We start from the raw sequence: 12,979 nt of genomic DNA on the forward strand, positions 1-12,979 counted from the left end.
TTTTTATAGTATTGTATGTAGTGCTATATGCTGTTTAATGAATTAGGGAAAACCTATAAGAATAACTTGCAATTTCCAATCTACAGACTTTTCATTCTAACATCATGTTCTGTTCTTGTATATTGCTACTTGCGGACGCCTCCATCCAATCTCACTGAGCTAGAGCGAGTGTTCAAAGAAGAACCGGCAATAATCTCACCTCTAGATGTGCAAAGCTGGTACAGACAGACCCCAAAAGACTTGCAGTAGTAATTGCTGCGAAATGTGATCCTACAAAGTATTGACTCTGGGGGGCTGCATACAAATGCACATCACAATTTTCAGATTTATATTTTAAAATATTTTGAAAACCATGTATTACTTCCTTTACACTTCACAAATACTTGTTACTTTGTGTTGGTTTATCAAATAAAATCCCAATAAAAGACATTTAAGTTTTTGAGTGTAACATGAAAGAAAGTGGAAAAGTTCACAGGGTATGAATACTTTTTCATGGTATCGTATCGTATAATAATTCACAAACATTAGCAGAGATGTCAACAATCTTTATTTTTATGCAACAACATGTTTTAACTCTAGATAGCAATTTGTTCCTAGGGCCTCATTGGCTTTATTTTGGGATCTAGACTCTAAAATGTCAAGAAAAGATGAAGAATGTATCTCTCTTTACGAAAACTCATACAAATTGTTTCAATCCTATACTGAGAACTTCATCAGTCGTTGGGTCTCGATCCTACAGTAGATCCAGCAGAGCATGTAACTTACGAGGAAAAAGGTTCCCAGTGATACAATCATCTAAAAATATTAATATCTGAGATAAACTTATTTTAATCTAATGGAGTCCAACAATCTGTACTACATAATATACCTTTACAGAGTTTGGACCACCTCACTTTCTTGCACAAATAATGAAGCTTTGGTTCCTATATGGAATTTACAACATATTTAGGGTATGCGCTCACGATTTTTAAGCTCAGATGAACCCAACAAGTTTTTCATGGAGAAAACACTTTAGGAAACTTTTGTAGCTTCTTTTGGTCATTTCCTAAACATTATTTCTACGTTTTGTTAAAGAGTTTTCACATGGTTTTTGTGATATCTTTTTTTACTGTCAATTTATTTTTCACTCCATAGAATAATATGATTTTTTTTTTTTTAAGAAAAAACTATGGCTAGCTCTGCTTTCGAAAATAGGAATGTTGATTCTTTTAATGATATAACTGAACAATTAATTAAAAGGGAATTTGGGCAATACAAATATAACACTTTTTTCAACGCATATACATACTGATTTTAAATATATTGCTTACAAAATACCGGTTTTTCTTAATAGATTTCCAACTGCACCAGGTAAAATCCCGGTTATTATGTCTCCTAAAAAAGATGATGATGGTTTGTTGGTTTCTTCTTTCAATCTCCTAATGTCCTCCTCCATCATTTCAGCTTTCCTTTTAAATCCTTCATCGAGCAATTGCTTTTGTTCCTGCAAAGAACACATTTGATAAATTCCTTCTGAGAATTAATTTGTAATTTTCTGGACTCCTATTGGAACCCAGTGGGTGAAGCTGCAGCCCTGAGGGAGCATTTTATTTCCTACTTGTGCAGAGTTGTGCCTGTGAGCCCAACCTCACAGCGTGAGTAATTACCACCTTAAAGTGTTCCATCCACCTTGTATGATTTGCACTAGGGGCGCTTACCCTTTTCTTTATTCTGAGAATTAATTGTTGAAAATCCTCTGCCCTGTTCTGAGTATCATGCTGAGAAAGAGCCCCCTAGAAAATCCTTGGCCTTGACCCAATGATATTTATATCCTTCATAGTGAAGCCCCTTTACCTTTCCACAAACCCTTCATGTCCAATACTCCCACCTCCCCCACCACTGGAGGGTCAATTGGAAATGAGATAGAGCACCCCAGTCAGCATCATCAAATGGGAGGTTTTGGCATTTCCTAGAAGACTTGCCAACTCTTTCAGGCATCTGGAGGCCAGAAGATTTGCCAACTCTTTCAGGAGTCTGGAGGCCAGAGGATTTGTCAACTCTTTCAGGCATCTAGAAGCCAGAAGATTTGCCAACTCTTTCAGGAGTCTGGAGGCCAGAAGATTTGCCAACTCTTTCAGGCATCTAGAAGCCAGAAGATTTGCCTACTTTTTCAGGAGTCTGGAGGCCAGAAGATTTGCCAGCTCTTTCAGGAGCCTGGGGGCCAGAAGATTTGCCAGCTCTTTCAGGAGCCTGGAGGCCAGAAGATCTGCCAACTCTTTTAGGAGCCTGGAGGCCAGAAGATTTGCCAACTCTTTCAGGAGTCTGGAAGCCAGAAGATTTGCCAACTCTTTCAGGAGCCTGGAGGCCAGAAGATTTGTCAGCTCTTTCAGGAGCCTGGAGGCCAGAAGATTTGCCAGTTTTTTCAGGAGCCTGGAGGCCAGAAGATCTGCCAACTCTTTCAGGAGCCTGGAGGCCAGAAGATTTGCCAACTTTTTCAGGCATCTGGGTGGTCTGTCTGTTTTCCAGGAGACAGCAGGACATTCCAGGAGAGTTGGCAGGTATAAGATTAATAATGGGAACTTTTTTTGGAACTTAAAATGTGATGGATTACCTTGAGTTTCTCTTGTATCATCCATTCGTTTTCTTTCATCATATTCTCTCGTTCTTCATTCATTTTCTTTTCCAGCATTTCCACATGCATCTTATAAGTTTCCTGATCATTTTCATGTTTCTTCTGCAGCTCCATGTTGTTTTTTTCCAGGATCTCCTTCTCTCGTGCTGCATCTTCTGCCTGCTTTCTCTGCTCTGTTGAAATAAATGGATTTATCTATATAATTCAGTGATAATCCTTTAGGTTTTAATGTGTGCTACCTCGAGCATCACTTTCTTAATGGTTCGATCTTAGCCCAACTTTAGGCATTAGTCCCTTTCAGAAAACTTTAACTGAAATACACAAATTACAAGAAAACAAATAACAATTCGTAAAAAACAAACTGTACTTTACTTTCCCTTCTGGGGGTCCAGCGCTGAGTCTCTGCCGCTGCCCTGGCCTCTATTACTTAGCTGCATTGCTGACATCACTTCAACATCACCACAGCCTATCAGTGATCCTAGCGGCTTTGAGTGCTCATGGGTGGAGCCGCTGATATCAGTGATTGGCTGCAGTGCTGTCTACGTAATGTCAGCATTGCAAATAATAAATGACACTGAGTGCAGCGGATACTTAGTGCTGGAACCAGGAAGGGTGACTAAAGCAAGTGGGTTTCTTTTTACAACAAATGGTACATATCAGATAACGATTTCTTAAAGGGGACAGTCCCTTTAACAATCAACTTTCCTGGGTCATTTAGCCTGGCCCAGATGAGGAGATACCACCAGAGAAATCAGTTAAAGTTCTCTGCTACCATGGCCTGTTACGCAAAGTTCGGCCTCATGCCAAACTTTGTCATGCTACTGATGAGTCAAATGTGTTATACTGCTACTAGCTCTCCATTGGACTCTGTGACAAACTAAGCTCTGGATATCTGCTTTACTGCTACCATTTCTACATTGGACTCTATGACAAACTAACCTCTGCTGTTGCTGATTCAATTATTTTATTCTGCTACCAGCTCTACATTGCACTCTGTTGCAAAGCCAGCTCTGCTTTCACAAAGTCAACCCTATTACTTCTGCTCTGGATTTTCTGACAAACTCTGCGCTGCTATACCACTGTTAGTTCACTAGTTTCTCATCACTGAGTCTCTTCTAGTCCATTTTGCTCCTCCTATCACCATTCCTCCACTGCTGCTTCTTTTGATTCATATGGATCTCCCTGCTGCACCAACATCATCTATCCGTGCTGCATCACAACAGCTCATCCGGATCAGGGGCTCACCTCAAAGATGGCATATAATACGGCCCAGTAGATGAGAAAGTCCAGACTTTCAGTTCATCTAAAATCCTACCTGCTAACTTTTTTTCTTTTTCCTCCAGTGTCTTGTCAGCCTGCAAGATGGTGGATTCGGTATGTTCCATTTCTTTAAGAAACTCCTGCAAGACCTCCAGATACTGTAAAGAAATGTAATAGTAATACAGATATGTTATCGATGATTATTACTAAGGATGAACATAAGAAATAAGTAAATTTAGCACTGCTACATATGTATACATTAGTGCATTTGTGAAATTAAAAATCCCAATTGCTTACCAAGCAGTTGGCCTTCAAAAAATCAAAAGCTAAAAGGCAACTAATGTGACCACTCATGCGAATTTTTGGGATTCACACGAATCCAGCAAAATATTTGTTGGAAGCCATTTGAATTAATTCATATGGGTTAAGAAGCAATTAAAAGAAATTCAATTTTATACTCACCTAGCCCCTCACCTGTTCCGGCTTGTTACTCCTTCGCTAGTTTCCTAAGGCTCCCCACCTGTAGAGCTGGGCTCTACTTCACTCATCATTGGTTCTTCAGGTGCAGGCTAGGCCTTGATGCACTTTCTGATGTCATGACGTGCGCAACCCCAGATGACTGCATAAGATGATACATGCTCTGATGACATGATGTCAGAATGTGTATTGAAGCCTAGCCGATGTCAGAAGCTCCGGTGAAGAGGAGACAAATGTGACGACAGCGTCAATCTGGTCACTGGTGCGGGGGTGAATTATTCTTAATTATGCCTTACGTACTGTTCCTTTGTTCAGTAGGTCAAGGGACATGAGCCATTGTTTCATGTGAGACTGTCTGTTGACCTTTGTTATATGTCAACTTGTGGAATGCCTGCTGATTATGTATAGCATCAGCCCCCTGCGGTTTTCTAGTCTGCGCAAGTTGGAGGACAAATATGCAGTATAATTGAACAATCGAATAACGAGGAATTACCTTTCCATACCTCACATCAATCCTGTGGGACAATGCCCTGAAATGAAGGCTGTGGTATATAAAAGAGTCCTGATTCTGTCACTGTTGTGACTTTACAGGACGTCAGCCCAAGAACCACGGTTCCAGCTGGTGGAATACAAATCTGCCCCACTGCCCATCACTGAGCTCTGGCCTGTGCAGTCATTCTAAAGACAGCCAGGCCAGTGGATAAGAGCACCCGTTGACCCTCGTGTCTCCACAACCAGTGCCAGAACAGAGCATCTCCATTGTTGTACTTTGGAGTGAGGAGACCTCAGAGACCTCATTCAATTTACATTAAATACATTTTGATGTAAATGCAATTTGCAGACTAAAGAGGAGAAAATCTGCCAGATTTGAAGTCTAGCAGATTTGCTTGTCTCCAATGGCTGCTATTCCAGATGACATTCATCAACATGGGAGAGAGATGAACTTCACGGTAGAATAGGGGAGGTTGGCATTGGACGCTAGAAGTATATTTCTAGAGGTACACATTAAATCTTTTCACTGATGTGCCCTGCAATCAGAAAGAAGTTGACCTACTGGGTGGTGGAGACACTTACTTGTTCCCATAACCGTTCCTATAATCTGGTCCTGCAAAATAGTTTTACTCATGTTTGCAAAGAATTTCTTGATGTTTAAAAGAAGATGCAACTCTATAGGCTCTATGAAATTTTAACAGCACAATGGTCAGGAGTAGTTCTACGTACCTTTACCCCTTTGCCTGTAGCCTTCAGATAATTAGCCTCCAATGTTTTTTTCTCTTCAGTGAATAATGTATATCCGCCAGCCACTGAGAACTTGCCATCATTTATTGCCTTTTTAACTCCAGCACTTAACTCCTCTAGTAAGTCCTTGCACTTCCTCACTGATGCCTGTTCATTTTGACTTATATATGCTGCCTTTTTACTTTCCAATTCTTCCTACAAGAAAAAAAACAGCAAAAAAAAACTTTAGTCAATAAATGCACTATCCACAAATGTTAAAAGATGAAATAAACACAAAAAGTTGGATTTTGTCCCAGACAAAGTAACTGTCAGTAGATCTTCATATAGAAGTGCCCATTGTGTGACTTCACCTCAGAATTACAGGGTTGAAAAGAAACAATGATAACAACTGAGCTACTGTGTTGACCTGGACAATTCTACATTTGAGCTTATACAGGAGTGCATGTTAGCCCTCAGATATCAGGCGATCTGGAGAGTCCTGTGAGAGAAGCTTAAATGAGAACCAAAGTCGATTCTACACCAAGCGCTGAAGATGTTGAATCTTTCTTTGTCTATGTTAGCCTAGAGGGACCTGTAAGAGAGGCCTAAATGAGAACCAAAGTTGATTCTACACCGAGTGCTGAAGATGTTGAATCTTTCTTTGTCTATGTTAGCCTAGAGGGACCTGTAAGAGAGGCCTAAATGAGAACCAAAGTCGATTCTACACCAAGCGCTGAAGATGTTGAATCTTTCTTTGTCTATGTTAGCCTAGAGGGACCTGTAAGAGAGGCCTAAATGAGAACCAAAGTTGATTCTACACCGAGTGCTGAAGATGTTGAATCTTTCTTTATCTACGTTACCCTAGAGCAGGGGTCTCAAACACGCGGCCCGCAGGCACCATAGACCCCGATCGTGGCCCGATCCAGGAGCTGCCGGCAGCTGCGCTTCAGTTCAGTGTATTGCTGCACGGAGACCGGCTCTCTGCACAGCAATACCAGTGGCTGCCGCCGGCCTATCAGAGGCCAGCAGCTGACATCTGCGTCCCAGCGCAGCGGTGTATGACGTCACTGACACGCACAGATGTCACCTGCTGGCCTCTGATAGGCCGGCGGCTGGCACTGGTATTGCTGTGCAGAGAGCCGGGCTCTGCGCGGCAATACACTGAACTGAAGCGCAGTAGCCGGCAGCTCCTGAACCGGGCCACGATCGGGGTCTATGGTGCCTGCGGGCCACAGGTGCAGAAAGGACGCCGAGGGAACGGAGGACAGGTGAGAAGAATCTTTTTTTTTTCTCTTGTATGTGTAGAACGGCACAAGGGACAGTCCTCCAAGATGGGGACCAGGCTGGGGACAGTCCTAAAAGATGGGGACCAGGCTGGGGACAGTCCTAAATCACAGGGACCAGGCTGGGGACAGTCCTAAAAGATGGGGACCAGGCTGGGGACAGTCCTTAAACATGGGGACCAGGCTGGGGACAGTCCTAAAACATGGGGACCAGGCTGGGGACATTACTACAAGAGGGGGACCAGGATGGGGACATTCCTAGAAGATGGGAACATTACAACAAGATGGGGACCAGGATGGGGCATTACTACAAGATGAGGACATATCTACAATATGGGGAGCGGTATGTGACATTACGACAATATTGGGCCCAGGATGGGAGACATTACAACAAGATGGGGACAAAGATGGGGGACATTACAAGATGCAGACCAGGGTGGGGCACATTACTACAAGATTTTGGCAGAAAAACGTCAAAATAAAGCATGAAAAAATATTTTGCCACTAAAAATGCTGCTTTATATCCAAACTAAAGTAAACAAAAAAAGTGCATGTTTTATTATCGCCACATCCATAACGACCCAAGCTATAAAAAATAAAACAGCAAAAATGTTCAAAAGGTGTATAGAAAAAAAAAATGGTATCACTAAAAATGTCACTTTGTCCTGCAAAGAATGCGGCCCCCCAAATTAAATTTTTTTCCGTGTGCGGCCCATATACCCAGCCGAGTTTGAGACCCCTGCCCTAGAGGGTCCTGTAAGAGAGGCCTAAATGAGAACCAAAGTTGATTCTACACCAAGCGCTGAAGACGTTGAATCATTCTTCGTCTACGTTAGCACTCAAATATCAGACGACATGGAAAGTCCTGTGAGAGAAGCCTAAATAAGAACCAAAGTTGATTCTACACCAAGAGCTGAAGACAATGAATCATCCTTCGTCAACGTAAGCCTGGAGAGACCTGAGAGAGAAGCCTAAATTAGAACCAAAGTTGATTCTACACCAAGCGCTGAAGACATTGAATGCTTCTTCGTCAAGGTACAGTACAGACCAAAAGTTTGGACACACCTTCTCATTTAAAGATTTTTCTGTATTTTCATGACTATGAAAATTGTACATTCACACTGAAGGCATCAAGACTATGAATTAACACATGTGGAATTATATACTTAACAAAAAAGTGTGAAACAACTGAAAATATGTCTTATATTCTAGGTTCTTCAAAGTAGCCACCTTTTGCTATAATGACTGCTTTGCACACTCTTGGCATTCTCTTGATGAGCTTCAAGAGGTAGTCACCGGAAATGGTCTTCCAACAATCTTGAAGGAGTTCCCAGAGATGCTTAGCACTTGTTGGCCCTTTTGCCTTCACTCAGCGGTCCAGCTCACCCCAAACCATCTCGATTGGGTTTAGGTCTGGTGATTGGAGGCCAGGTCATCTGGCGTAGCACCCCATCACTATTCTTCTTGGTCAAATAGCCCTTACACAGCCTGGAGGTGTGTTTGGGGTCATTGTCCTGTTGAAAAATAAATGATGGTCCAAATAAACGCAAACCGGATGAAATAGCATGCCGCTGCAAGATGCTGTGGTAGCCATGCTGGTTCAGTATGCCTTCAATTTTGAATAAATCCCCAACGGTGTCACCAGCAAAGCACCCCCCACACCATCACACCTCCTCCTCCATGCTTCACGGTGGGAACCAGGCATGTAGAGTCCATCCGTTCACCTTTTCTGCGTCGCACAAAGACACGGTGGTTGGAACCAAAGATCTCAAATTTGAACTCATCAGACCAAAGCACAGATTTCCACTGGTCTAATGTCCATTCCTTGTGTTCTTTAGCCCAAACAAGTCTCTCCTGCTTGTTGCCTGTCCTTAGCAGTGGTTTTCTAGCAGCTATTTTACCATGAAGGCCTGCTGCACAAAGTCTCCTCTTAACAGTTGTTGTAGAGATGTGTCTGCTGCTAGAACTCTGTGTGGCATTGACCTGGTCTCTAATCTGAGCTGCTGTTAACCTGCGATTTCTGAGGCTGGTGACTCGAATAAACTTATCCTCAGAAGCAGGGGTGATTCTTGGTCTTCCTTTCCTGGGGCGGTCCTCATGTGCGCCAGTTTCTTTGTAGCGCTTGATGGTTTTTGCAACTGCACTTGGGGACACTTTCAAAGTTTGCCCAATTTTTTGGACTGACTGACCTTCATTACTTAAAGTAATGATGGCCACTCGTTTTTCTTTACTTAGCTGCTTTTTTCTTGCCTTAATACAAATTCTAACAGTCTATTCAGTAGGACTATCAGCTGTGTATCCACCAGGCTTCTGCACAACACAACTGATGGTCCCAACTCCATTTATAAGGCAAGAAATCCCACTTATTAAACCTGACAGGGCACACCTGTGAAGTGAAAACCATTTCCGGTGACTACCTCTTGAAGCTCATCAAGAGAATGCCAAGAGTGTGCAAAGCAGTCATCAAAGCAAAAGGTGGCTACTTTGAAGAATCTAGAATATAAGACATATTTTCAGTTGTTTCACACTTTTTTGTTAAGTGTATAATTCCACATCTGTTAATTCATAGTTTTGATACCTTCAGTGTGAATGTACAATTTTCATAGTCTTGAAAATAAAGAAAAATCTTTAAATGATAAGGTGTGTCCAAACTTTTGGTCTGTACTGTAGGTCCGGATAGACCTGTGAGAGAAGCCTAAATGAGAACCAAAATTGATTCTACACCAAGTTCTGAAGACGCTGAATCGTTTTTCATCTACGCTAGCATTTAGATATCAGGAGATCTGGAGAGTCCTGCAAGAGAAGCCTAAATGAGAACCAAAGTTGATTCTACACCAAGCGCTGAAGACATTCTTCATGGCCCAAAAGCCGAGCTGGAGTCAGACAAGACAACAGCACCAAAGTACAAAATGCATCTCTAGAGAAATTGGGCAGAAGAGCTGCCAAGCAAAAGGTACAAAATAATGTCCCGGTAAACCCAGAATAATTTACTAAATTACAAGTTTAATTTAATTTACTAAATTAAAGTTTGGAGTAATACTAAATTGGCCTTCCATCAGGACAAGAGCATCTGGTGTACACAGTGACTGATAGGGAAGTACAAAGACTGCTTCTAGTCGGTTTTGTCCCCAATTTAAGACTATCCATGTAACTTTTGTATGTAATATAATAATAATATATTGGAACATTTCGCATTGACAATTTTGTAGCTGGTTGGATCAGACAATCCCACACCCCAGAAAAAAAATTATTATATAAGGTCTCAAAACCTATTACTTTGTTGATCAGGCTTTTTTTGTATAACTTTACTTACAACAAGCTTTGCCTGGTATTCTTGATTTTCATCCTTGAAGGAAACTTTCATAAAGACAGTCAGTGCTTCAGACTGACAAGCCTTGTCCAGGTTTAGGAAGTCCTCACAGGTCTCAGTTGGAAATTTGCTTGTATTTTGACTCATCACCTCGTCGTACTTAGATAAAGCTTCTACTACAGCTCGAGAGTTCTCAAGTTTGGTCAGGACAAGAACCGCATTTTCCAAAGAAGGAATGGAACCACTACGAATTGCCTCTACGTAGGAGACTGCAAGGTCCCCAAGACCTAATGATATATAAGAGTGAGAATTAGACCATTAGACGTTGAAAAATCACACAGAAAAATGAGAAAAGTCATCCCATAGAGTGAGGACTTACCTCTTCCAGTAATCTTGTAACCGCCTGCTAAGGATTTAACTTGACTATTTCTATAAATGTAGTCACAGAATGTCTTTGTCTGTTCTACAAAGGAAGCATCTAGCTGAGTTTCTTTAATGTTATCCAGGTTCTGGAGATCAGTCTTAGATGCTGGCCGATCAAACACAAAGCATTTGTGTGAATGGAAGTAATGAAGGAGACACTCCCGGGGAAGGTTGTAGTTTTGTACTGCTGCACTCAGGCCTTAAAATAGATAAAAAGATTTGATTTACATCTGCACATTAATATATAAACCATCAGATTTGGGGGTGATGCTCTAGAAGGGGATATATGTAGCGGTCACACCTCTAATGGAAAGGAAAAAGTCTTTAACCCTCTGAAGATTTGTAACTGTTGACTTAATGAAAAGTATTATATCAATGCCTTTTATGCTAAATCTACAGTACAGACCAAAAGTTTGGACACACCTCATTTAAAGATTTTTCTGTATTTTCATGACCTTGAAAATTGTACATTCACACTGAAGGCATCAAAACTATGAATTAACACATGTGGAATTATATACTTTACAAAAAAGTGTGAAACTAATGAAAATATGTCTTATATTCTAGGTTCTTCAAAGTAGCCACCTTTTTGCTATGATGATTGCTTTGCACACTCTTGGCATTCTCTTTATGAGCTTCAAGAGGTAGTCACCAGAAATGGTCTTCCAACAATCTTGAAGGAGTTCCCAGAGATGCTTAGCACTTGTTGGCCCTTTTGCCTTCACTCTGCGGTCCAGCTCACCCCAAACCATCTCGATTGGGTTCAGGTCTGGTGACTGTGGAGGCCAGGTCATCTGGCGTAGCACCCCATCACTCTCCTTCTTGGTCAAATAGCCCTTACACAGCCTGGAGGTGTGTTTGGGGTCATTGTCCTGTTGAAAAATAAATGATGGTCCAACTAAACGCAAACCGGATGGAATAGCATGCCGCTGCAAGATGCTGTGGTAGCCATGCTGGTTCAGTATGCCTTCAATTTTGAATAAATCCTCAACAGTGTCACCAGCAAAGCACCCCCACACCATCACACCTCCTCCTCCATGCTTCACGGTGGGAACCAGGCATGTAGAGTCCATCCGTTCACCTTTTCTGCGTCGCACTAAGACACGGTGGTTGGAACCAAAGATCTCAAATTTGACTCATCAGAGCAAAGCACAGATTTCCACTGGTCTAATGTCCATTCCTTGTGTTCTTTAGCCCAAACAAGTCTCTTCTGCTTGTTGCCTGTCCTTAGCAGTGGTTTCCTAGCAACTATTTTACCATGAAGGCCTGCTGCACAAAGTCTCCTCTTAACAGTTGTTGTAGAGATGTGTCTGCTGCTAGAACTCTGTGTAGCATTGACCTGGTCTCTAATCTGAGCTGCTGTTAACCTGCGATTTCTGAGGCTGGTGACTCAGACAAACTTATCCTCAGAAGCAGAGGTGACTCTTGGTCTTCCTTTTCTGGGGCGGTCCTCATGTGAGCCAGTTTCTTTGTAGCGCTTGATAGTTTTTGCAACGGCACTTGGGGACACTTTCAAAGTTTGCCCAATTTTTTGGACTGACTGACCTTCATTTCTTAAAGTAATGATGGCCACTCGTTTTTCTTTACTTAGCTTCTTTTTTCTTGCCATAATACAAATTCTAACAGTCTATTCAGTAGGACTATCAGCTGTGTATCCACCTGACTTCTGCACAACACAACTGATGGTCCCAACCCCATTTATAAGGCAAGAAATCCCACTTATTAAACCTGACAGGGCATACCTGTGAAGTGAAAACCATTTCCGATGACTACCTCTTGAAGCTCATCAAGAGAATGCCAAGAGTGTGCAAAGCAGTCATCAAAGCAAAAGGTGGCTACTTTGAAGAACCTAGAATATAAGACATATTTTCAGTTGTTTCACACTTTTTTTGTTAAGTATATAATTCCACATGTGTTAATTCATAGTTTTGATGCCTTCAGTGTGAATGTACAATTTTCAAAGTCATGAAAATACAGAAAAATGTTTAAATGAGAAGGTGTGTACAAACTTTTGGTCTGTACTGTATATAATGTGATAGTCATGCTAGGAATGAGATAGGCTCCTTTAAACTGTAATGTAATTATATTTGCAGGCCCTGCACAAGCGAAGGGTCACAGAAGCAGAATTAGATTTTTTTTAGAAAGTTCTCAGTAGTTGTGTGATAGTTAGTGTATGTGTGTGTGTGTGTGTGTGTGTGTGTGTGTGTGTGTGTGTGTGTGTGTGTGTGTGTGTGTGTGAAGGAAGGAAGGACAGAGATAGCAAGCCTGTACTTGAATCAGATATGTGGCTGTGGATCTAGAATATGTTTAGCAATTTCTGAGACCCAGAATAGTGAGACCAGAGATAAGAGAAGGTAGCCAACTTCAGTGGTAAGGAGCTGGAGATATGTAAGGTAG

General features: G+C 41.7%; 1 protein-coding gene across 1 annotated transcript in view; it reads right to left on the reverse strand.

Annotated features, from left to right (window-relative positions):
• Nucleotides 1–541: 541 nt before the first annotated feature.
• The window catches only part of LOC141172046 (guanylate-binding protein 7-like), a 28,059-nt gene continuing 15,621 nt past the window's right edge, over nucleotides 542–12,979 (reverse strand). The window contains exons 6-11 of the mRNA XM_073655836.1: nucleotides 10,539–10,781; nucleotides 10,163–10,446; nucleotides 5,570–5,782; nucleotides 3,927–4,029; nucleotides 2,591–2,784; nucleotides 542–1,483 (exon numbers count right to left, since the gene is read on the reverse strand). Of these exons, the coding sequence (XP_073511937.1) occupies nucleotides 1,307–1,483; nucleotides 2,591–2,784; nucleotides 3,927–4,029; nucleotides 5,570–5,782; nucleotides 10,163–10,446; nucleotides 10,539–10,781 (1,214 nt within the window). The 3' untranslated portion in view covers nucleotides 542–1,306. The remainder of the gene's footprint in view (nucleotides 1,484–2,590; nucleotides 2,785–3,926; nucleotides 4,030–5,569; nucleotides 5,783–10,162; nucleotides 10,447–10,538; nucleotides 10,782–12,979) is intronic.

Source organism: Phyllobates terribilis, unplaced genomic scaffold (genome assembly GCF_046119375.1).
Source record: "Phyllobates terribilis strain yellow unplaced genomic scaffold, ASM4611937v1 Scaffold_12__6_contigs__length_324123572, whole genome shotgun sequence".
Lineage (NCBI taxonomy): Eukaryota > Metazoa > Chordata > Amphibia > Anura > Dendrobatidae > Phyllobates > Phyllobates terribilis.